The sequence below is a fragment of the Myxocyprinus asiaticus genome, chromosome 3 (genome assembly GCF_019703515.2).
Source record: "Myxocyprinus asiaticus isolate MX2 ecotype Aquarium Trade chromosome 3, UBuf_Myxa_2, whole genome shotgun sequence".
Taxonomy (NCBI): Eukaryota; Metazoa; Chordata; class Actinopteri; order Cypriniformes; family Catostomidae; genus Myxocyprinus; species Myxocyprinus asiaticus.
Genome location: NC_059346.1, coordinates 28,857,427 through 28,883,195, shown reverse-complemented (window position 1 = coordinate 28,883,195; position 25,769 = coordinate 28,857,427). Strand labels below are relative to the sequence as shown.

The 25,769-nt window shown below is 38.6% G+C and overlaps 1 protein-coding gene across 3 annotated transcripts in view; it reads right to left on the bottom strand.

Annotated features, from left to right (window-relative positions):
* ttll11 (tubulin tyrosine ligase-like family, member 11) overlaps positions 1–20,945 on the bottom strand; it is a 37,168-nt gene extending 16,223 nt beyond the window's left edge. For all 3 annotated transcript variants that reach the window (XM_051663581.1, XM_051663591.1, XM_051663598.1), the window contains exons 1-6: positions 19,612–20,945; positions 8,348–8,447; positions 7,097–7,230; positions 4,727–5,302; positions 2,002–2,097; positions 1,235–1,350 (exon numbers count right to left, since the gene is read on the bottom strand). In XM_051663581.1, the coding sequence (XP_051519541.1) occupies positions 1,235–1,350; positions 2,002–2,097; positions 4,727–5,302; positions 7,097–7,230; positions 8,348–8,447; positions 19,612–20,103 (1,514 nt within the window). In that variant the 5' untranslated portion in view covers positions 20,104–20,945. The remainder of the gene's footprint in view (positions 1–1,234; positions 1,351–2,001; positions 2,098–4,726; positions 5,303–7,096; positions 7,231–8,347; positions 8,448–19,611) is intronic.
* Between the last annotated feature and the right edge of the window lie 4,824 nt (positions 20,946–25,769).

The following is a 25,769-nucleotide window of genomic DNA, read 5'->3' as shown; positions in this document are numbered from 1 at the left end:
TAACTGTAAGCTAAAATAGTAGACATTTAAAAAAGTATTTTCTGCTCTATGCACACATAAACATGTCTCAATTAAACTCTAAGCTGACTCCACACATTCCTTGCAAACAATGGTTGCCTCGCTTTATTTCCCTTAGGCCCATACACTAAATAATGTGTAAAAGCATATGTGGCTTACAAAGACTGGGTAGAATGAGTTTCAATAAAAGGTGACTGTTGAAGGAAAACAGCATGAGGCACACAAAACCCACTCACAGGGCATGAGGCCGACCACATTTCCATGACTGACAGAGATAGGGAAAGAGCAGCCACACAAGTGTGAAATTCCATCAGAGGATTTCCTGAATTAAATTTTTCCGTCTAAAAGGCTTATGACGACAGCTCAGCAGACCATTATCTCAGCTCCAAAAAGCTGAAACGAGGATCACACACCCGCAGGTGCACAAACACACACACACAAAAATAAATAGTTCACCCAAAAATGAAAATTCAGTCATTATTGACTCACCCTCATGTCATTCCAAACCAGTATGAGGGTTGTTTTTTTCTTGTTTTTTTTGTTTGTTTGTTTTTTCAGTGGAACACAAATGGTGATTTTTTTAAGAATCTTCACACAGGTCTTTTCCATACAACAGTTCAAAAAAGCATATTCAAAGTTTTCTGAGGCCACACAATAGCTCTATGTGAAAAACAGACTAAATTTCAAGTCATTATTCACTGACAATCTTCCCCTGCAGTGCGATCTCAAGTACTGCTATGGCCAGATCAGAGTCCGAGAGTTGAACTTGAGAACTGGATCAGTGAATGAATCATTCTTTTGTGCTGGTTCTTTTAAATGAACCGATTGATCTCGTTCGCAAATCGGCGTTCAACTCACTGACTCAATGATCCGGTATAACAGCTCAATGGAGGGGCAGATTATCAGTGAATAAAGACCCAAATTTCAGTCTGTTTCTCTCAACAACAAAAAAGCTATCATACGGCTTCAAAGGAGTTGGAATATAGTGCACTTTTATGGCTTTTTTGTCCTTTTTGATGCTTGAAACCCCCTGGTAACTATGAACTATCTGTATAAAGATTTGTCACAATGTCTCATTTTGTGTTGCACAGAAAAAATAACAGCATACATGTTTGGCATGACATGAGGGTGAGTAAATAATAACAGAATTTTCTTTTTGCTTTTGGTGAAGTATTCCTATTTTTGATGAACTACTATTTTAAACTCTGTGACTCACGTTACGTGTTGTTTCCTCTGAGCGGGATCCATCAGCCGGAGTGTGTCTCTGATGACCCCCACTTTCACCTCCTCATCTACTGGACTCGGTACATATTCAAACACACCAGGTGACACCTGCAACATATGGCATCAATAATAAACATTATCCTAACAGACTGGTGTTTAGCAATAATAGCTGCCTGGCTACACTGGCACAGACTCAGTCACAACGTAATTATAACTCAAGCATTCAATATCATAAAAGTCTCCAGGAAGAAACAAAAAATTAGTTGTATTAGAAATGTAGCCTTTATGATTTGGGTGCTGTATTTCAAGTCTTCTGAAGATATAGGATAGGTTTGGGTGAGGACATAATAAAAAAAAAATAGCTATCTGTGAGACTTAAGTCTTGGCGGATGGAAAGATTATCAGTGAATAACAGAATTTTGGTATGTTCCTCACACAAAGCTATCGTATGGAACATAGCTTACAAGTCATATGGACCACTTTTAGGTCACTATTGAAATGTGGTCACTATTGTTGAATGGCAAGAGCAGTGTAAATATTCTTCAGAACTGTGTACATTTATGGTCCATGAAAAACAGAAACTCATAAGGAATTGGAACACCATGAAGTCAGCTATCATGAAGGTTAGTAAACGATGACATAATGTTAATTTTTGAGTGAAATATTCCCACTAACTTTAACTCTGGACATGATGGTACTCATAACAGTACTTCTTTATTTAAATCAAACCATATCCTGTGAAAGAACATGACCACTCACCTCCTGCTCATGTTCAATCCTCATGCTGGGATTGGCATTGACCTCCAGTAGAACAGGCTTCAAGTTCTTCATCAGCAGGATGTCAAAGCCCAAAATCTGAAATTTGGACATTTCTCCATTTACCATTTCTTGAATTTTCTAAATAAATGCAGAGCTTAAGGGTTCCCTAAATAAGAAAATGGGCTGTGCCTGTTTTCCTCATTTGAATCAATAAAACTATAAGGAAAGGAGACAAATGTGTACAGTTGAAGTTTACATACACCTTAGCCAAATACATTTAAACTCAGTTTTTCACAATTCCTGACATTTAATCGTAGAATACATTCCCTGTCTTAAGTCAGTTAGGATCACTACTTTATTTTAAGAATGTGAAATGTCAGAATAATAGTAGAGAGAATTATTTATTTCAGCTTTTATTTCTTTTATCACATTGCCAGTGGGTCAGAAGTTTACATACACTTTGTTAGTATTTGGTAGCATTGCCTTTAAATTGTTTAACTTGGGTCAAACATTTTGGGAAGCCTTCCACAAGCTCTCACAATAAGTTGCTGGAATTTTGGCCCATTTGTCCAGACAGAACTGGTGTAACAGAGTCAGGTTTGTAGGCCTCCTTGCTCGCACAGGCTTTTTCAGTTCTGCCTAGCGGATTGAGGTCAGGGCTTTGTGATGGCCACTCCAATACCTTGACTTTGTTGTCCTTAAGCCATTTTGCCACAACTCTGGAGGTATGCTTGGGGTCATTGTCCATTTGGAAGACCCATTTGCGACCGAGCTTTAACTTCCTGGCTGATGTCTTGAGATGTTGCTTGAATATATCCACATCATTTTCCTTCCTCGTGATGCCATCTATTTTGTGAAGTGCACCAGTTCCTCCTGCAGCGAAGCACCCCCAAAACATGATGCTGCCACCCCCATGCTTCACGGTTGGGATGGTGTTCTTCGGCTTGCAAGCCTCACCCTTTTTCCTCCAAACATAACGATGGTCATTATGGCCAAACAGTTACATTTTTATTTCATTAGAGCAGAGGACATTTCTCCAAAAAGTAAGATCTTTGTCCCCATATTCACTTGCAAACTGTATTCTGGCTTTTTTTATGGTGGTTTTGGAGCAGTGGCTTCTTCCTTGCTGAGCAGCTTTTCAGGTTATGTCCATATAGGACACATTTTACTGTGGATATAGATACTTGTCTACCTGTTTCCTCCAGCATCTTCACAAGGTCCTTTGCTGTTGTTCTGGGATTGATTTGCACTTTTCGCACCAAACTACATTCATCTCTTGGACACAGAATGCGTCTCCTTCCTGAGCGATATGATGGCAGCGTGGTCCCATGGTGTTTATACTTGCGTACTATTGTTTGTACAGATGAATGTGGTACCTTCAGGCATTTGGAAATTGCTCCCAAGGATGAACCAGACTTGTAGAGGTCCACAATTTCTTTTATGAGGTCTTGGCTGATTTCTTTTGACTTACCAATGATGTCAAGCAAAGAGGCACTGAGTTTAAATGTAGGCTCTAAAATACATCCACAGGTACACCTCCAATCGACTCCAATTAGCCTATCAGAAGCTAATTGGCTAATTGTCTAAAGGCTTGACATCATTTTCTGTACTTTTCCTAGCTGCTTAAAGGCACAGTTATCTTAGTATATGTAAACTTCTGACCCACTGGAATTGTGATATAGTCAATTAAAAGTGAAACAATCTGTCTGTAAACAATTGTTGGAAAAATTACTCGTGTCATGCACAAAGTAGATGTCCTAAACGACTTGCCAAAACTATAGTTTGCTAATATAAAATCTGTGGAGTGCTTAAAAAATTAGTTTTAATGACTTCAACCTAAGTGTATGCAAACTTCTGACTTCAACTGTATATGGGATAAATCATAATGCTAAATATGGTGGCCTTACAATTTGCCATTACAGCCAATAAAAAGTTTTTAAAAGAGGCTTAGCAGCAACACTCAGTATGGTAGCTGTAGGTATGAAAGTTCCACCTTTACAGTTAAATCTTGCATGATTTGAGGCATTACCAATATGGCCACCAAAGTGAACTGATGTGCCTTAAAGGAATACTCCGGGTTCAGAACAAGTCAAGCGACAAGTCAAGTCAAGCTATCAACAGCATTTGTGAAATAATGTTGATTACCACAAAAATCATTTTGACTCATCCGTCCTTTTGTTTAAAAAAAAAGCAAAAATGGAGGTTACAGTTAGGCACTTACAATGGAAGTGAATGGGGCCAATTTTTGGATGGTTTAAAGGCAGAAATTTGAAGCTTATAATTTTATAAAAGCACTTATTTTATTCCTTCTGTTAAATCTCATATATTATTTGATATTTTAAATCATCATTTTTACAGTTGTTTTAGGGTTTGCTGACATTACATTGTCAAAATTGGCTATAACTTTACACAGAAAAGGTGAGTAAGTGATTTTTTTTTTTTAAGTGTTTATGTCGTGGCTATATATTTTCATGTTTACGGATTGGCACCATTCACTTCCATTGTAAGTGCCTCACTGTAACCCAGATTTATGCTTTTTTTTTTTTTAAAGAAAGGGAGGGACGAGCAAAAATTAATTTTTGTGGTAATCAATATTATGTCACAAATGCTGTTGACTGAGCTTAACTTGTACTGACTAACTGGAAGTTTGAATAACCATAGAAATTTAGCTCACCTAAATGTGAAACATGCTACACACAAACATAAGTATTCTATGCAAACATACCTGAAAACACGTAGGTCCTGGTTTCCCTGGGGGTATATCTGCTTGGTAGTAAACCTTCAGTTCAGGCACAAGTGCAATTACTGTTTTGATAACTAAAGCAATAACGTCTGACCAAACTTTCTTGATGTCCACTCCTTTAGACGCCAGACGATAGAGAACGCTAGAGAAAGTGCGTTTACTGCCTGTGCTGCAACTGTCAGAGTGCACAAAGTTCCCGCTGTGCACATTAAGGGAATAGTTGGTAAGGTGCATAAAAACATGACTGAGGTTCTTCTGGCAAGGTTCCTGGTAGGGTTCAGTGCAAAACCGGGACAGACCCTCTTTAGCGATGTAGATCTCTAGAGGCTCCAACGAGCGCACCAGAACGTAGAGGCGGATATCAAACTTCAGTTTATCAATGAGCAAGGGTTTTTGGATATATTCTTGAACAACAGCTTGTTTGATCTGAGAACCTGAGATAACCCGGAGGTCAGCAGGGTCTCGGATGAGGTAGATGCCATCGCCCTGGGAACCACTGTCTGGTTTGACAATGAAAGTAGGTTTGAGGGTGGAATCATTATCTTTCAGGAGACGAATCTTGAAAAAGGAGACAAAAGCAAAAGGAGCACTGTGACAATACCATACTTTTTGGCTAATATGTTTGCAAAGGAAATAAATGAGGCTGTTAGTTGTATGTATCACCATTACACCCATTAAGAAACTAGGCCTCTGAAAATAATTAAAACAGAATGTTTTTTTGGCAGAGCTTGCAGATCATTTGAAGTGCTCCGGATGATAAAACAACATTTATTTCATAATAAAAAATAAAAAAACTAAATTAAACAATGCTGATTAAATTCTTCCTCTAAACAAGTATTAAAAAAATACATTTAAAAAAAAAAAAAAAAAAAAACAGTTTTTAAAAAGGGAGTGCGTGTGTGTGACTGTACACTGATAGCATTATGGTTGGTAAACAAAGCCTCATATTTCCAACTAATACTATCGTTTTCTTTAGCATGCATCAGCAAATCCAAGAAGATATTGTTCTTTTTTTTTCTACTGAATTATGTAGAAACTACAGCAGATCTCTGCTGCCCTCTGTAGTTTTTCTAATCAAATATTTTTCTCAAGCCAAGCCAAGTAAAAGTCTTTCCTAACTTAAACTGGTGTACAGTACATGTGGAAATTAAAATCAATTTATGATAAGATCTACCAAAATAAAAAATTTTTTAAAAAAAACTAACTGTACCAAAAATGTATTCACAAATTGAACTTGTTCAACAGTGTAAGATAAAATCCACTATAAGCAGCCTTTCTGAACAAAAACAGCACAAGACTAGCTGTAACATGTCAAAGGGGCCTGCAAATCCTGTAACTTCAAGATCCTGTAACAAACTTGTCATTCATAATTACTTGATGCTGGCCACTAAACTGCTTAGCCTGGTTTTACTGTGATTCTGTCCTGGCCAATTACTACCACAGCAATCTCCCTGCTGATACATCACAAAGATAAACAAGCAGAAGACATGGCTTCTGTAAATGTTCTTGTTAGTGACTTGACAAATAGACTTCAAGTGTGCAGCAATGTCGGTATTGACGGGCTTATCAAATGTCTTCATAAAATCACTGTGAATGAGAGCATGGCTAAAGACATATTAATAATGTGCCAGTACAGTCATATGCTTAGATATGTTGTAATATAGGAGAGCATGTGACCTCTTTAAAGAGAGACATTTAAAGGAATAGTCCGTATATACCATGGTATTGAATGATTACCATATTCATATTCCTTGGTATATAGTACAAGGTACTTCTAAGAATACCAAGGTATTACCATGGTACCATGTCCAAAAAAAAAAAAAAAAAAAACAATGTTAATAGCATAGCACTTTTTTGTTAATGGAGATAAAGTCAGAAATTTCAATCTTTCCCATAACACATATCTTAAACTGCATTAAAGTGTAGCATTTTTCCTGTAAAGCTGATGTGTAATCTTTTCAATGTTAAGACACTTCCTATAAGAAACAAGTATAAGTAACCCATTCAGAGGTTAATTTTCCCCCAAAAGTATAAGCAATGTGTCTCTCTGGCACTATCAAATCATTGCTCTGATTGTTTGAGCATTCCAACCAGCCCGATAGCAACATTGGCTTAACCAATGGTGTGACTTTAATGTGGGAAGTGTTTAACCAATTTCAGACAGGGTGTGTTTGAGAAATCTGTTTGAAAACGTCAATATTTTTACAGTTCCTTTTGGTAACAGCTAACGACACAGAAATTTCAAACTTCAGATTAAAGTCTGATATTTCGTATATTCTGATACAATCGTATATTCTGCTTCAAGTTCAATTTGTCACTTTAGTTTTGATGAGTGCCCTCCATCATTTGTACCTGTGTGGAGAAGAGCTGGTATTCCTCAGGCAGTATCCAGGAGCGTGGGTAGAAGTTATACTCCTCTGGGAACAGCTCCTGCATTGTACGCACGGCACGACTCAAATTGATCTTCCGCAGCATCTCTATCATTCCTGCTGACCAACAGGACAGATGATGAGAAAACAGAATGAAGTCAAAGAGAAATGGCACAAGGGCCAGGGAATGGCTTTAGTTCACCCTCTGTATCATTTTGTGACAGTGCAGGGATATTATTCGATTAGAAATTATTACATTTTAAAGACCTACTCCCAGCAGTTTCATTAAATCACTCTCAATGCTGGGCCTATTTGATATCAGTAGCTCCATAGCACACACACACACACACACACACACACACACTCACACACTCACACACTCACACACTCACACACTCACACACACACTCACACACACACTCACACACACACTCACACACACACTCACACACACACTCACACACACACTCACACACACACTCACACACACACACAGCTTGGACAGGCTTTCTGAGTGAAAGCAACTTTCGATGCAGCTATAAAAACAGTCATGAGTCAGCACTTAAGATTTCTTTACGAATCAACTACAGAAAAGTAGAACATTCCATGGAACAATACGGTCCATATAAATGATTAATAACCTTTTTCTAAAAGTCAAAAAGCCAAACTAACAATTACATAAACTCAGAACCTAGTTTAAACTTTGTTTCAAAAGAAAAATGTTAAAAACTTACAAAGGGTTTGTTTCATGTTGGAAAACTCCAGCTTGCTACAGTATGTTAAATGACCAAATCTATTTTTCTATATTTATTGTTGACTGATCTTCAGTGGAGTAGGGATAAAATGTATTTGTCCTTCTAGCCATCTAAAAGGTGTTAACAGGTTCACCCAAAATGAAAATGCTGTCATTATTTACTTACCCTCATGTCATTCCAAAAACATATGTCTTTCATTCTTATGTATTTCATTCTTATAAGGCAGAATGTTTAGGGACTGACAGCCTCAGACACCATTCACTTTTATTGTATGGAATAAAAGGTGCAATGAAAGTGAATGGTGACTGAGACTAACATTCTTCCTAACATATCCTGTTGTGTTCCATGGAATACGGGTTTGGAACAAAATAAGGGTGAGTGATTGGTGGCCGAATTTTCATTTTTGGGGGAACTATCCCTTTAAATTGCAACAGATGGTGTGTTACTATGGCAAGTGTGTTACTTCTAGTGAAGTTTACCTGGAAACTTGTTGACTTGCCCAGAAACGATGTTCTCATTGTCATGAAAAGACACACCATGCCAGTAGATATCACAGGCTGTCCGCCTACCCATCGGAAACTGCAGGATCAAAATGAAAAAGGAAAGAGGGAAAACTATCAAATCACAACACAATACACATGTCATAATTTTGTTTCTCACTTACTGTGCCAGAATAAAAAAAGCACCTCCACATCTTTCCTAGACCTATTTTGTTAAACAATTTCTACTTCCTCCTTGAACATGAATATTATGTACATTTTGGGCTACACTCTCAATGACTTTGAAAAACAATTCTATAACATTCTACACTCACAGAGAACTTTATTAGGAACACTATGGTCCTAATAAACCGCCCAATGTGTTCTTTAGCTGTTGTATCCCATCTGCCTCAAGGTTCGACATGTTGTGCATTCTGAGATGCTATTCTGCTTACTACAATTGTACAGAGTGGTTATCTGAGTTACTGTAGCCTTTCTATCAGCTCGAACCAGTCTGGCCATTCTCCATTGACCTCCCACATCACCAAGGTGTTTCTGTCTGTAGAACTGCCGCTCACTGGATGTTTTTGTTTTTGGCACCATTCTGAGTAAGACTGTTGTGCATGAAACTCCCAGGAGATCAGCAGTTACAGAAATACTCAAACCAACCTGTCTGGCACCAACAATCTTGCCACGGTCAAAATCACTGAGATCACATTTTTTCCCCATTCTAATGGTTGATATGAACATTAATTGAAGCTCCTGACCCGTATCTGCATGATTTTATCCACACAATTAGCTGATTAGATAATCACATGAATAAGTCGGTGTACAGGTGTTCCTAATAAAGTGCTCAGTGAATATAGTGTATATACTTCTATAATAGCAACAGTATTGATTATAAAGGCAGGGTTAAGATATGTCCCAGAATTAAATTAAAGTTAAGAAGATAATGTACATGAGTTTGTGTATAGACCAAGGTTCTTAAGAACCCGAAGAGGAAAAGGTTGTGGTCTATTATAGAGATCAAGTTAATTCTATTTGGATTTCTGAAACCCTATATAAGATGACAGTGTGTGCAGGCTACAGTGTGAGGTAAGTTATCAAGTGCTCTAATCAGGTTGCAGTTAGTGTGCTGAGTATAGGCGTGGTTACATGTCTGAGCTGGATTTTGGGAGGATTATGTCACTGTTTAACAGGCTAATGGAGAGTGAGGCAGTGTTCCTATATTGGGCACCTGACACATAGAGGAAACTAGAAATCTGTGATCAGATTAGGAGCTTTTTCTCAAAGTGGGTGTATGTGTGTGTGTTCAAAAAGCATGAAGATCACTGGCCATAACAGAACAAGTAGTGAGTCAACTGTACTCCCTCCAGCTGCTTTCTGAAGGACAGCAATTTTAGGCTGCACTAATGCTTAAGCACTGTATGTGACTTTCATAGATCAATGCACTAAACTGCTACTTTGTGGATAATGACACTCTTGCCATGCAATTACATGTTTATTTTCATTTGTCCTTGCATTTTCCTTTAATATGAAAACTTTGTGAACTTGAGATCCTCAGATAAATATTGATATCTGTGTTAGGTCCAGAATTAAAACAGCATTTATTGTTAACGTACCAACTGCACTATTGGCATCATTGGTAATTCCTTTGTTGGACAAATTACGTTTGTTCAGATTTCTGATTTCAGGGTTTCATATTTAATTGATGGGTCTCTGTAGGTAAACATTATTATGCCTTAAACTTTAAAGAATTCATAAACTCAGCAAAAAAAAGAAACGTCCCCTCACTTTCAACTGCTTTAATTTTCAGCAAACTTGTAAACATTTGTATGAACATAAAAAGATTCAACCAAGACATAAACTGATGTCTTGGTTGAAGACCAAGGGGGGGGGGGGGGGTCAAAATCAAAGTAACAGTCAGTATCTGGTGTGGCCACCAGCTGCATTAAGTACTGCAGTGCATCTCCTCCTCATGGACTGCAACAGATTTGCCAGTTCTTGCTGTGAGATGTTACCCCACTCTTCCACTAAGGCACTTGCAAGTTCCCGGACATTTCTGGGGAAGATCCGGGCTCTTCGCTGGCCATGGCAGAACACTTGACATTCCTGTCTTGCAGGAAATCACGCACAGAATGAGCAGTATGGCTGGTGGCATTGTCATGCTGGAGGGTCATGTCAGGGTGAGCCTGCAGGAAGGGTACCACATGAGGGAGGAGGATGTCTTCCCTGTAACGCACAGCATTGAGATTGTCTGCAATGACAACAAGCTCAGTCCGATGATGTTGTGACACACCGCCCCAGACCATGACGGACCCTCCACCTCCAAATCGATCCCAGTCCAGAGTACAGGCCTCGGTGTAACACTCATTCCTTTGACGATAAACGCGAGTCCGACCATCACCCAAAGTGAGACAAAACTGCGACTCGTCAGTGAAGAGCACTTTTTGCCAGTCCTGTCTGGTCCAGCAAAGGTGGGTTTGTGCCCATAGGCGACATTGTTGCCGGTGATTTCTGGTAAGGACGTGCCTTACAACAGTCCAGCCTCTCTCAGCCTATTGCAGACAGTCTGAGCACTGATGGAGGGATTGTGCGTTCCTGGTGTAACTCGGGCAATTGTTGTTGCCATCCTGTACCCGTCCTGCTGGTGTGATATTCGGATGTACCGATCCTGTGCAGGTGTTGTTACACGTGGTCTGCCACTGTGAGGACAATCAGCTGTTCTTCCTGTCTCCCTGTAGCGCTGTCTTAGGCGTCTCACAGTATGGACATTGCAATTTATTGCCCTGGCCACATCTGCAGTCCTCATGCCTCCATGCAGCATGCCTAAGGCACATTCACGCAGATGAGCAGGGACCCTGGGCATCTTTCTTTTGGTGTTTTTCAGAGTCAGTAGAAAGGTCTCTTTAGTGTCCTAAGTTTTTATAACTGTGACCTTAATTGCCTACCGTCTGTAAGCTGTTAGTGTCTTAACGACCTTTCCACAGGTGCATGTTCATTAATTGTTTATGGTTCATTCAGCATGGAAAACATTGTTTAAACCCTTTACAATAAAGATCTGTAAAGTTATTTGGATTTTTACAAAATTATCTTTAAAATACAGTGTCCTGAAAAAGGGACGTTTCTTTTTCTGCTGAGTTTATATTGACTGAATTAGTCTTAGCAACATTTTTCAGGCCTTTTCCCCTGGTATTAGGGTCACTGCATGATGCAGAGCATTTCAATGCACAATTTGAATCAATCAGATTTAGTACTTTAGCTCTGTTTGATATGATAATAGTGTGGTAGCGTTGGCTGCTCAGAATATATTTTTTAAGTACTAATGACTTAGGTTGCAGCAATATGTTTTAATTCAAATAAAATGAAGAGCTCAAAGTTCAATTAAATATAAATGGGTTTCTTGCCTCTTTCAGTGTTGCCATGGAGCAGATCTGTAAATGAGTACATGCCTTTTCAATCCAATCATCAACAGCCTTATCTACATGAAGTTACTTGGAATTACTTAGCAGGTGCAAGACTCATGAAATTGTCACAAAAACAATTGTCTGAAATGAAATGGCCCTCTGTCTGAAATGCTTGGTTTTGGCCTAAGCACCTCCTTAAAACTTTAACGTAAACGCCCACTGTTCTAATTGGCTAATATCATGTAGCCCCCTCAAATTCAGCAAACTCAATCGGAAGAGAATGAACTCAACATTATAAAACAAAATTGCAGGGTTTACACATAACACATCCAACACATTGCATCTGAATATATTTAACTGTTCATCTCAAGCACAGCTGTTAACACTCAGCACCATAACTATCAGAAAGTCATGGCATTTGAAATATTCATGAATGAAATGGTTTACTTATGTTTTTGAAGTGTTTTAATTGCCCCATCCTTCAATAGCAGTTTCTTTGCAAAGCTTGAATTGTATTTTGACTGTTCACAAAAAATCCATGCTGACATGAGCCAAAAAAAATGAACACATCATAGTCCAAAGAACGCTGAAATGACGCACACACACACACTGAAGGTGCACTAAGGTGCACATCGGTGGAAACACACCAAAACTGTCAAAGACGTCCATCATCCATCATCCAAGACATCCTATGTTTACATACAACAACAATTAAAAATAGCACAGATGGGCGAAAAAACGTGTCCATGACAGAGGTAGCAGCTGAATGAGAAAATTGCTTCTCCCTTTCAGAGTTGTAACTTTCTGCATCTTTTAAAAGTGGTGAGATATATGGCAGCGGTCAAATAGTCAGTGTAGTTCAAGTTTACATACAAAATTATTAAAAATAGCCCAGATGGGTCCCCGTTGGTGTTATGTTTGGAATAATTAGCCACACAAGGCCTGCTCTCTTGACCTGCATGCCAGTGGGCGGGGCCAAGGGTGCGATGATGCATATTGTGGGATATGTAAATACAAATGAGCGATGTGTTGTGACATCATTAACACACAGATTTTAAAACAAGACGTTTTAGCAGGGTGGCAACTATAAATGCTCTTTTTAGACTGGGGAGGAAATTTTGAGCTCTGAAATTTACAGTATATTTTTATAGTACAGTTACCTCTTAAATGTCTAAATATCAAGGAAAATTTTATCCTCCATTTCATGATCCCTTTAAAAATCTAAAGGTTACTGTTCTGATTATTTTTCTGTCTAGGGAAGATCATTTTCCCTACATCAGATATTCTGAAATATGCATACGTGTTCTCATGTCTACCTGGTGTGGTTGTGACCCAGTGTGACAAAAGCCACAGTCTTTAAGTACAATACTGCAATGTGAATGAATGGATTTAACCTCACACTTTATATGTGTGTATGTGTTGTGCTAATGTGTGTGTAAGCTATTTGCAATGAAACCTGTACAGAGAATTTGAATGAAATGTTAACTGGATCAATCCCAAATGAAACTAATTTCACACACATCACACTTCTACACAAAGATGTGTTCGGTGTGTTCATGTTGACTGATCTTAACTGACTGAATGGGAATAGTGGCCTCAAAGCAGGTGGAGCTCCAGATCACACCTACCGATGATGTGGACCAATGGAAGTAAGAAGGTGTTTAGCAGCCGGTAAGAAGTTTTCCTAAAAGTTCGCCCAGATGACAAACCACGAAAACAAACTCAAAAACACCTTTTTTGGCTAGATTTTGTTCTAAATGACATCACACCCATTGCTTCTTTGATTTTGTAGGAAGTATGCAGAGGCCTTAAGATGCTTTTCAGGGTGCATTACACTACATAGATCCAAATCTGTAAACAGTCTACATCTGCATTCACAGATGCAACCAACTTGTTTACAATACTAAAAACACTATCAGTTAATATGGGCATCAGAGCACAGATATGGCTGCTGTGTGATGTGTCTGCCTTACAAATTACAGTAACTAGTTTTGCAAGGCACTTCCCCACTGAGCTTCCATCTCAGTTTCTTGTGAACTCCAGTGAAAAACCATATCAACAACTTATTGGCAGCTTGACAGCCAATTCTGGCCTTTGAGACAACCAAGTCTACAGCAGAGAATCTATATCAACTGCTGACCGTTTCTTTGCTTTTCAAGATGATAGAATAACTGTCTCTAAATTACATTCTGATCGAAATAAATTGTGAGAAAAACTACAGATTTTTGAATTACACCTGGGTATATAGTTGACAAACAAAAACAAAACAAAAAACACGTTCACATATCCTGCGGTGCGACATGCAATATTCCATCTACAATATTTTAAACTGCATTTTTATCATTTTTTAATCATTATGATTCATGCAGCTTTTATGAGCTCATATTCATTGAGAGACTACAGTGAATATTTGTACTTTATAAAATTCATTTGTCACACCACCAGACCACTTAAAATGAACTAGTGGAGACAAAAAGTTGATTTACTTGGAAAAATGTAAAATAAATGTTGACCAATTACAGAACCGAAATTATACACATCCCAATATAAATTCATATCAATTAAATCTTGATGTTGATAAAAAAAATTTTTTTAAAAGTCTATGGACATATTATATGTTAACTAAAGTTGGTATTTGGTGAAAATATAATGTGAAAATACACTACAATCCAAAATGAATATATTCAACTAACATACAGTAAAAGGCTGATAGTCTTTGAAACTTTTCCAAACACATGTGGGACACCTCCTGCCCTTGAAACTGACTATGGTGTACCAGACAGGATAAAAGGTGAAGTGGATACGCTTAAACCTGAAACCAACCTTTACTAAGGCAGCTTTGTATTACATAGGCTCATACTATTTCAGTGGAGATGAGTAGAAGGGGTGAAGACATTCATTTAACAGGCTTTTGAATGCCAGGTTGCATGCAGGCAGTAGTTTGTGCATGGTATAGTTTGACAGATTATCAATGTATTTATAAGCGTTTCTTTTTTAATGCCACCTGACTTCACACAGACAGTCAAGTGTAACCATATACCAGTGTTGGTCAAATTGTGTTGAAGGACAAGGTTAAAGACTGGCAATGTCTGTTGAAATATTAAGCCTACAGGCCATGAATAAGTGTTTGTTTTCATTGCCAGGGGCTAAAAAAAAAAAGAAAGTAAAAGCATTTTATATCATGATGTGTATTAGGAATCTATGTTCTCATTTTGACAATCATTGATAAAGAAAGAGGCATCCAATTAATGGCAAAGTCATATTCCAGTTGATTTATATCACTAGAAGTTTTCCCACAAGACAAAGTAAGAGATTTCTCTGACTCAGCTGACTTAGTTCCATAGTCAATCTTTTGGTTATAGCACAGGATACACTGTCCAATACATATTCAGAAGAGTTTAACAAGACCAGCCATAATTGTTTTCCTCAAAGTATTTGAGGAACTTAGCTAACTGAATCTTTCAGTGGCAAATAAGTTTTAAAAGAAGAAGAAATGAAAGTTCTACTGAAAATGTGCTTCCCGCAGAAAGTCTGAATTAGGGTGTTAAGGGGCGAGGTTAGGGTGAGCGATTAGATCAGGGTTAACAATAAGATTAGGATAAGGACTGGTACTAGGCTTTGTATTAGACCAGTTAAACTTCTATGCAGGAACAGGACGATTTGGATTCTAGTCCAAGGATTTTCCTTTTTTAACAAATAAATTTAAAACGGACCAATCGTTAATGAATCATTCAGATTATTTTGTGTACTGGCTCAGATTCATTGAATACAATCGACTCAAAAGAAAAATTGGCTCAAATATTGGACATTAATATGGCTTGAGAGCAAGTTTTACTCTAAACAAGAACAATATGAAATTTAGAGCAGAAAATAACTAGACATAAAAATGGGACCCAATTTATATTAGGAGGCTTTATCTACTATGTACTTTAGCATTTGATACAATGTACTTATTCTGTACGTGCTGTTGCATTGTACTTACATTTAAAGTACCTGCATTTAATTACATCTGTAGTTACATTTTTAACCTTACCATTAATCCTAAACCTAACCCTACCCCAACCTTTACCATTAACCCTAACCGTTACCCATAACCCAACCCCTAGACCTACACCACCTCAACCTCAGTAGCACCAACTGTGTATATTGTGAGAATTTTGCAGAACAAAATGTAGTTACACAATAAGTACATTGTATTGTATGTAATTGAAAGCTACACTATGTGACTTTTTATTATTTAGTATTTTAATAATAAATAACAAAATGTTATTAATGAGAGTGTGCAACAAAAATCCATCTTCCAAACCATGTCTTTACCCAAATACACTTTGATAAACCTACACTGGCAGCCAAAAGGTTGGGATAATGTAGAGATTTTGCTCTTATGGAAAGAAATTGGTACTTTTATTCACCAAAGTGGTATTCAGCTGATCACAATGTATAGTCAGGACATTAATAATGTGAAAAATTACTATTACAATTTGAAAAAAAATATTCAGAACTTCTTAAACTGCTTTAAAGAGTTCTCATCAAAAAATCCTCCACGTGCAGCAATGACAGCTTTGCAGATCCTTGGCATTCTAGCTGTCAGTTTTTCCAGATACTCAATGACATTTCACCCCACGATTCCTGTAGCACTTGCCATAGATGTGGCTGTCTTGTCAGGCATTTCTCAAGCACCTTACAGTCTAGCTGATCCCACAAAAGCTCAATGGGGTTAAGATCCATAACACTCTTTTCCAATTATCTGTTGTCCAATGTCTGTTTCTTTGCCCACTCTAACCTTTTCTTTTTGTTTTTCTGTTTCATAAGTGGCTTTTTCTTTGCATCCCTGAGTCTTCTCTTTACTGTTGTACATGAAACTGGTGTTGAGCGGGTAGAATTCAATGAAGCTGTCAGCTGAGGACATGTGAGGCGTCTATTTCTCAAACTACAGACTCTGATGTACTTATCCTCTTGTTTAGTTGTACATCTGGCCTTCCACATCTCTTTCTGTTCTTGTTAGATCCAGTTGTCCTTTGTCTTTGAAGACTGTAGTGTACACCTTTGTAAGAAATCTTCAGTTTTTTGGCAATTTCAAGCATTGTATCGCCTTCATTTCTCAAAACAATGATTGACTAATGAGTTTCTAGAGAAAGCCGTTTCTTTTTTGCCATTTTTGATCTAATATTGACCTTAAGACAAGCCAGTTTATTGCATACTGTGGCAACTCAAAAACAAAGACAATGTTAAGCTTCATTTAACGAATGAAAAAGCTTTCAACTGCGTTTGATATTATGGCAAGTGATTTTCTAGTACCAAATTAGAAATTTAGCATGATTACTCAAGGAGTGATGGCTGCTGGAAATGGGGCCTGTCTAGATTTGATCAAAAATGACTTTTTTCAAACAGTGATGGTGCTGTTTTTTACATCAGTCATGTCCTGACTATACTTTGTGGTCAGATGAATGCCACTTTGGTGAATTAAAGTACCAATTTCCTTCCGAAAATCTGTACATTATTCCAAACTTTTGGCTGCCAGTGTATAAAAATGATTTATATTTTAGAGCTGTCTGGATGGATTTCATGGAAAACTGCTTACATACGTCATTTGCCCATGTGTGTTGATGTCATATCCATACACAGAGAAAATAAGTTCCGGCTACTGTAACGTGAACCTGAAAGTTTGTTGTCACAACGAACAAGAAAACTTGACCATGGATCATTCAAAACGGCAAACCTCCAGGGAATCACTGGTTGTAAAAAATAAAGAGACCCCAAACAGAGCAGAGTCTACAAGAAAAAAGGGAAAGTCCTTAATAAAACCCGAATCAACTGGCTTTTCAGAGGTGGCGACAACTCCAAGATCTGAAAGGATTTAAAAGCGACCCAGAGATGGCTTTTTTCTTACTCAACAGGTAAGATATTTTATTGATATGGTTTATGTATAGTTGTGTAATCACACACACACAGTAATTATACTGTAATCGGTGCAGAACTTTTCACTTGCTAGCACACGTGTGTATTTTTCTTTATAACGGCAATAATTTATTTAAATAAATCCTTTAGTCCTAGGCTTGCCAAGGACATGTGAGTCTTGAAATTATGTTGAGCACTGGCTGGTAACAAAAACAATCTATAAATTAGTTACTACCGTGGTCTATTTGGCCAGAATATCCTGCAGTTATAAAAACTTTACAACAATTGACCTTATCAGACTAGCAATCATTGTGTCTAATGTTAACGAACGTTGCCTAACTTTTTTAATGTCATTTATTTCAAAACATAAATTTTTCCAATAAGTAAAAACAACAGCATAAAATATGGCACTTATCTGCTCAGATGACATGTTTTCGGATATCCGTCTTTTCCTTTCTTTTGTTATTTATTTGCCCATTCGCTCTAATAAGATGTCCTGTATCCATGTGTACACTGGTGCCTCGAACCATATTCATTCGCGCAGAGGAGCAGAGCCGAAGCACAACTTACGTCGCCGAAGCACAACTTACGTCATTACCAAAACAATGTTCTTCCGCAAGACACATGCAGTTTTATTTTTTAACTGCTAGAGGGCCAAAAGTTACATAGTGTAGCTTTAATGTTAGTACAAAGTAGTTAAAGACACCTAATATAAAGTGGGACAAAAACAATGATATGTTTACTATAGAAATTTCCATGAATGTGGGAACCCTGTGGTGCCTATTTGAGCAGTTTCACTTTCACAAAAAACTGATGTTGATACACTCGGACAGTAATTTTACAAAGAATGGAAACACCCATACTATGGTACACTTTCTAGAGTAGTTGTGGTGTGTTATTCTGCATCATAGACTTATACAAGGTGATGGTTTAAAAAAGTCATGGCCTACTTTTAAAGGAATATTTCACCCATAAATGAAAATTCCATCATCATTTACTCACCTTCATGCCATCCCAGCTGTGTATGACTTAATTTCTTCTGCTAAACACAAAGGAAGATTTTTAGAAGAATATTTCAGCTCTCGGTAGGTCCATACATAGCGATATGATAGGTGTGGGTGAGAAACAGTTCAATATTTAAGTCATTTTTTATAAATTCTATAAAATCTCCAACTTGCCCAGTAGGTGGCGATATGCACGAATAACGTAAATTGTCAAAAACAAAAGAAGAATGTGAAAGTGGAGATTTATAGTAAAAAAAGTACCTAAATATGGGTCTGTTTCTCACCAACACCTATCAAATTGCTTCTAGAGATATAGATTTAACCACTGGTGTATGCATTACTTTTACCAGTGTGCTTTTTGGACCTTCAAAGTTCTGGCCAACATTCATTTGCATTGTATGGACCTACAGAGCTGATATATATATATATATATATATATATATATATATTTATTTATTTCCCCTTTTTCTCCCAATTTGGAATGGCCAATTCCCAATGTGCTTTGGTCATGTAGTGATCTGCCTCCCTAGCAACCAGGTCACTTTGGTTGCTTAGGAGACCTGGCTGGAGTCACTCAGCACGCCCTGGGATTTGAACTAGCAAACTCCAGGGGTGGTAGCCAGCTTATTTTACTACTGAGCTACCCAAGCCCTGCTGAGATATATTTCTAAAAATGTTCATCTGTGTTCAGCAGAAGACAGAAAGTTATACACATCTGGTATGCCATGAGGGTGAGTAAAGGATGAGAGAATTTTTCATATTACAGTTAACTATCCCCTTAAAGTTCTTAAAATGAATTAATGATAAATAACCACAATCCAAGTATAACCTGACAAAGGCAAGGAGGGTGCATCCCCTAACTGTATGCTGCTATATTTGATTAAACTGAATAACAGTTGTGATAAAGGCAAAGGTTATTCCAGTGTCAGTTCCCAGAGGGGTGCTCTGCTCTCACCTCTTTCCACTTCAGTTGTCTGATGCTAAGTTTCAGCGCTTCTAGCGATGTCTTGGCTTTGGAAATGTCCACCGTCACAGGTCTTCTCATTTTGGCCACTTTGCTCCCATCCTCTTTACCATGACGCTCACATTTCCCATCCCTCTGTCTCTGGCATGACTCAACGTGACCATTTGTCGCCGTTTTACCCCTTAAAATCCTTCCCGTCCCTTTAATTTGAAGGGCTTGTTCATTGCAAACACGGCACAGTCCTAAAGGATCTGGCTTTATCAGATCCGTCACTTGTTTTGTTTGACAGTCTGCTTTGCTCTTAGTTTTACTCTGACTTCTTCCGCCACTTCTACGACCAGCGAACGAGACATCAGCGGTGACTGGAGACACGGAGGCCGGGGACAGCTGCTCCTCCTCGGCCGCGGCCTCCGTCTCCACCACCTCTCCGGTCGCCTTAATCTGCTCGAGCTGAATCTTCACTTTCTCAAAGTGATCGCTCATAGTGTGATCGTGTGTTGACCTCTAACATTAATATAATGGTTTGTTAACTCACCTAGATTGCTGAATATCTACTAGCACGAGGAGCTAACAAGCACCAGCTGGTGCTGTCAAAAGTAAAGCACCAAAAAAAAAAAAAAAAAAAAAAAAACATTCTGCACAGAAAGCAAGGTTATTAAATAGCCGACTATAGAGCTAGTGTGAAGACACCCGGATATTGGCTCCATGACATAAAATTAGACCTAAATAGAGACCTTTGTAGCATTGACAGGTCGTATCACTACAATGTGCTGAATGTCTCTGATTGTAATCTAACGGGACAGGAGTGGCTCCAAGCGCAAGAGCTGTCCAGTGTCCTATCCTGCCTCAGCTTAAAGGGGGGGTTAATGACTAACAGGAGATATTAACACTAAAAGCTGCAAAGGAAAAGCATACGTACTTTAATTTATCCCATTTTTACATTACTGAAACACTCAACTAACGTCACATATAACAGCATATATATGGTGTAAACTAATGCAGACCACGGCTGTACGCATCACCGCGCCCCCTCTGTACGTATAGCTCACTCGGTCGATTTAAAAGTGCAGGTGAGGGAACGTCTTACTAATTTTGAGACAGGACTGTTCCCTTGCTGTTACGCACAGTTTTTTTTTTAAACGAGCACTGGATCTCCAAACAAAAACATCCGTGCGTTCTGTTTACCTGCTGTTTGCTAAAACACGGACGAGTCGTGTAAGAGTTTTTGCAGCCGGACAGGCATGTTTGATGAGATGTCAGCTGATGGAGAGCGCAGAGAGAAAGAAGTAAAGCTCCTGGTCACTGCTGATGCAGCAGCGCTGGTGTTTTGGTACTATTGACAACGCAACAGACGGAAGCCGTCGAGGCACATAACAGCATATTGCCATGGACTCAGGACATACGCAAAGCGTAAAAATCAGTGACTAGATTCCTGAGAACCTAGTGACCATTTCCTCTTATCCCAGCTAGCCATCAGATTTGGCTTTGATTGATGATTACAGTCATGATATCTGTTAACACTTTAAAAAGAAAAGAAAAAGAAAAAGAAAAAACATTCAAAACAGTTATGACCTGTAAATGGTTATGTATATCTCAGTCGCTGATATTTTATGGTCACTTACATATAAATTATATAATTAATTAATTAATTATGTCGTTTAAATTAACTTTTCAGAATACAAGTCTATACATTTCCAAGTGTGGTCAAGTATGATCACCCATAATGTTACTTGCTTATGTGATGCAGCAGAGGGAGCACTTGTATCAGTAAAGGATACTCCCGCTCTCATTAGGTGTTTCGTTTGTATACAGGTGCATCTCAATAAATTAGAATGTCGTGGAAAAGTTCATTTATTTCAGTAATTCAACTCAAATTGTGAAACTCGTGTATTAAATAAATTCAGTGCACACAGACTGAAGTAATTTAAGTCTTTGGTTCTTTTAATTGTGATGATTTTGGCTCACATTTAACAAAAACCCACCAATTCACTATCTCAAAAAATTAGAATACATCATAAGACCAATAAAAAAACATTTTTAGTGAATTGTTGGCCTTCTGGAAAGTATGTTCATTTACTGTATATGTACTCAATACTTGGTAGGGGCTCCTTTTGCTTTAATTACTGCCTCAATTCGGCGTGGCATGGAGGTGATCAGTTTGTGGCACTGCTGAGGTGGTATGGAAGCCCAGGTTTCTTTGACAGTGGCCTTCAGCTCATCTGCATTTTTTGGTCTCTTGTTTCTCATTTTCCTCTTGACAATACCCCATAGATTCTCTATGGGGTTCAGGTCTGGTGAGTTTGCTGGCCAGTCAAGCACACCAACACCATGGTCATTTAACCAACTTTTGGTGCTTTTGGCAGTGTGGGCAGGTGCCAAATCCTGCTGGAAAATGAAATCAGCATCTTTAAAAAGCTGGTCAGCAGAAGGAAGCATGAAGTGCTCCAAAATTTCTTGGTAAATGGGTGCAGTGACTTTGGTTTTCAAAAAACACAATGGACCAACACCAGCAGATGACATTGCACCCCAAATCATCACAGACTGTGGAAACTTAACACTGGACTTCAAGCAACTTGGGTTATGAGCTTCTCCACCCTTCCTCCAGACTCTAGGACTTTGGTTTCCAAATGAAATACAAAACTTGCTCTCATCTGAAAAGAGGACTTTGGACCACTGGGCAACAGTCCAGTTCTTCTTCTCCTTAGCCCAGGTAAGATGCCTCTGACATTGTCTGTGGTTCAGGAGTGGCTTAACAAGAGGAACATGACAACTGTAGCCAAATTCCTTGACACGTCTGTGTGTGGTGGCTCTTGATGCCTTGACCCCAGCCTCAGTCCATTCCTTGTGAAGTTCACCCAAATTCTTGAATCGATTTTGCTTGACAATCCTCATAAGGCTGCGGTTCTCTCGGTTGGTGTGCATCTTTTTCTTCCACACTTTTCCCTTCCACTCAACTTTCTGTTAACATGCTTGGATACAGCACTCTGTGAACAGCCAGCTTCTTTGGCAATGAATGTTTGTGGCTTACCCTCCTTGTGAAGGGTGTCAGTGATTGTCTTATGGACAACTGTTAGATCAGCAGATTGTGTAGCCTAGTGAACCAAACTGAGAGACCATTTTGAAGGCTCAGGAAATCTTTGCAGGTGTTTTGAGTTGATTAGCTGATTGGCATGTCACCATATTCTAATTTTTTGAGATAGTGAATTGGTGGGTTTTTGTTAAATGTGAGCCAAAATCATCACAATTAAAAGAACCAAAGACTTAAACTACTTCAGTCTGTGTGCACTGAATTTATTTAATACACGAGTTTCACAATTTGAGTTGAATTACTGAAATAAATGAACTTTTCCACGACATTCTAATTTATTGAGATGCACCTGTAAACACACGATGAATGTCTCTTGAAGAGATAGTAGAGCAATGCGCTAGCAACGCCAAGATCATGGGTTCAATTCTCAGGCCATACTCAAACTGATACAATGTGTACCTTAAATGCACTGTAATTTGTTTTTGGAGAAAAGCATCTGACAAATGCATATATAGAAATTTAAATAAATTATTTGCTTATGTAGTGCATAAAGCAGGACGGTGTCAGCAGACCAGCAAGCTTCCTGTCAATACTGGCACACTTCAGACTTCTTACAATGAAAAACAATGTTCTAATTTAATTGGACAAGCAGCGTCCAAGAGTGCTGCAACATTTCCTTGTTTGTATTACTCCTCTTATCTGTGTTTTATACTCAGCATACTGTAGTTGGCCATATTGCGTGTTTCAAATGTCTGTTAAACGATATTAAAGGAACAGTTCACCCAAAATAAAATATATACTTTTACTCATCCCTTTGCCGTCCCAAACTCGTACGACTTTCTTCCGTGGAATGAAGAGCCCAGCAGACACAGAACGTTACCCTAAGGTTTGCATATGCTTCCCAATTTGTTATTTTTTTGGGAACCAATTCTTAACGTTCTAGGAACATTCACTTTAGGTAATATTTCAAACTATAAACTAACCTTCCCAGAACATTGTAGGGAGGTTTTATTGAGACAACTTTAAAATTACTTGTACAGAATGTTCTCTATTTGTTATTTTTAGATTTTATTTTTATAACCATAAAATAATCTTGCCAGAACATTGCTGGGAGGTTTTATGGGGCAACCTAAAGAGAACTTTTACAGAACATTCTCTTATGGAAATATTTAGGTTTTATTTGTATAACCATAAACAAACCTTCCCAGAACACTGCAGGGAACACTATTTTTTTTTTTTTATCAAATATTTGTTTCTTTTTCATAAATGTTGCAGAGAAGTTGATAGACAACAATGACATTAGCACAGTAAAACATTTAATTAATTTTAATGATTATACAATAATTATAATTAATTAAAAATAATCTATCCTGGATTGTCTGATTATTAAGGTTGCAGGATAGATACAGAAAGGTTCTAGAAATAAAGAGGTTAAGAGAACATTAGGGGAACGAACCTAAAATGTCATCGGTTACACATGTAACCTCGGTTCCCTGAGATGAAGGGAATGAGACATTGCTGTAAGCACTATGGGGAGTGTCCTTCTCAACCTTGTTGAAAAACTTTTACAATCACGCCGATCCTCTAATTTGCAATGGTGTATGAGCTCCACCCTTTTAGGCGTGCAGTCGGCCTATATAAGTGGGCACTCAGTCAACATTTCTTCAGAATTTTCTGACTGAGACAAGAGTGAGTCACTCGTATTATGAAACTCTGAAGTAGTAGTGCAGCCAGCTTTTGCAATGTCTCGTTCTCTTCATCTTGAGTTTACATGTGTAACCGGAAACGTTCCCTTTTATAGATATTCACAAGCAGTCACAGGCCACAGGCCAATGACTTATAAGTCATATGAATAGTCCCACGTGGCAGTCGCCAGATGGAAATTAATGTAGTCTTTTAGAACCATATAGATATACACAGTATGGTTTATTAACCCTCTCACAACATGGTTGGAAAAGTAGGTTTTATTTCTTATGGGAGTGCTTATGACTTTTAAAGGGGCAATTCAACAGCATATAATTAGGTGGCAGTGTTGATTATAGTCGATAGCCCACCCGCATTAAGGGCTTGGGCTCACCTGCTTGAATGTAAGAAGCACTCTACACAAAGGACTTGTGAGGAGATGGAAACCACGTCCAGGTTATAAAATCTCGTGAACGTGTTTTGTGAGGACCATCATGCTGCCAAACATATGTCCTGTAAGGACACACTGTTTGTCCATGCCCATGAAGAGGCCATGCCTCTGGTTGAATGCGCTTTGACACCAATAAGGCAATTCGCACCAATTTGCATCAACGATCCAGTGAGAGAGCCTTTGTTTGCAGACAGACATTCCTTTTGTGTGTCCTCCATAACAAATAAAGAGCTGATCCGACAGCATAAACCGACGGGTGCGCTCAACATATGTATGTAATGCCCTTACTGGGTATAACATATGCATAGATTGCTCTTCATCTGAATTAAATGGTGGGGGGAAGAAGGCTTGCAAATGAACCACCTGAGCCCTGAAGGGCATTGATAAGTCCTTAGGCACGAAGCCTTTTCTAAGTTTAATGGTGGCTTTTGACAGATCTGGACCAAACTCCAGGCATGAGCTGTCAGTCGACAGCACCTTAATGTCACCCACCTGTTTAAATGAGGCCAAAACCAACAGGAGTGTGGTCTTTAAGGAAAGCACCCGCAGCTCAACAGATTCAAACGGGGAGTTTGTGAGTGCCTTCAGCACCAGATTTAAGTCCCAAGTCGGCTTCATAGCAGGGCGAGGGGGGTTCAAACGCCTCGCTCCCCTAAGGAACTTTATGACTAGATTATGTTTGCTTATCGATGAGCCAGCCTCCAGGGCATGGTATGGTGAGTTAGTCGCTACATAAACCTTGAGCGTTGACGGGGTAGGACCAGTGTCCAGCCGCTCATGAAGGAATGTCAAAATCTCAGCTATGGGGCAATTCACCGGGTCTTTACCACGTGAAGAGCACCAATTTGCAAACATGCGCCATTTAAGTTCATAGAGGCGTCTCGTGGATGGTGCTCTAGCCTGTAAAATGGTGTTCATCACCGACTGAGCCAATTCTGGCTCGTCCGATGTGCTCTGTTCAGAGGCCACACATGTAGGTTCCACAGC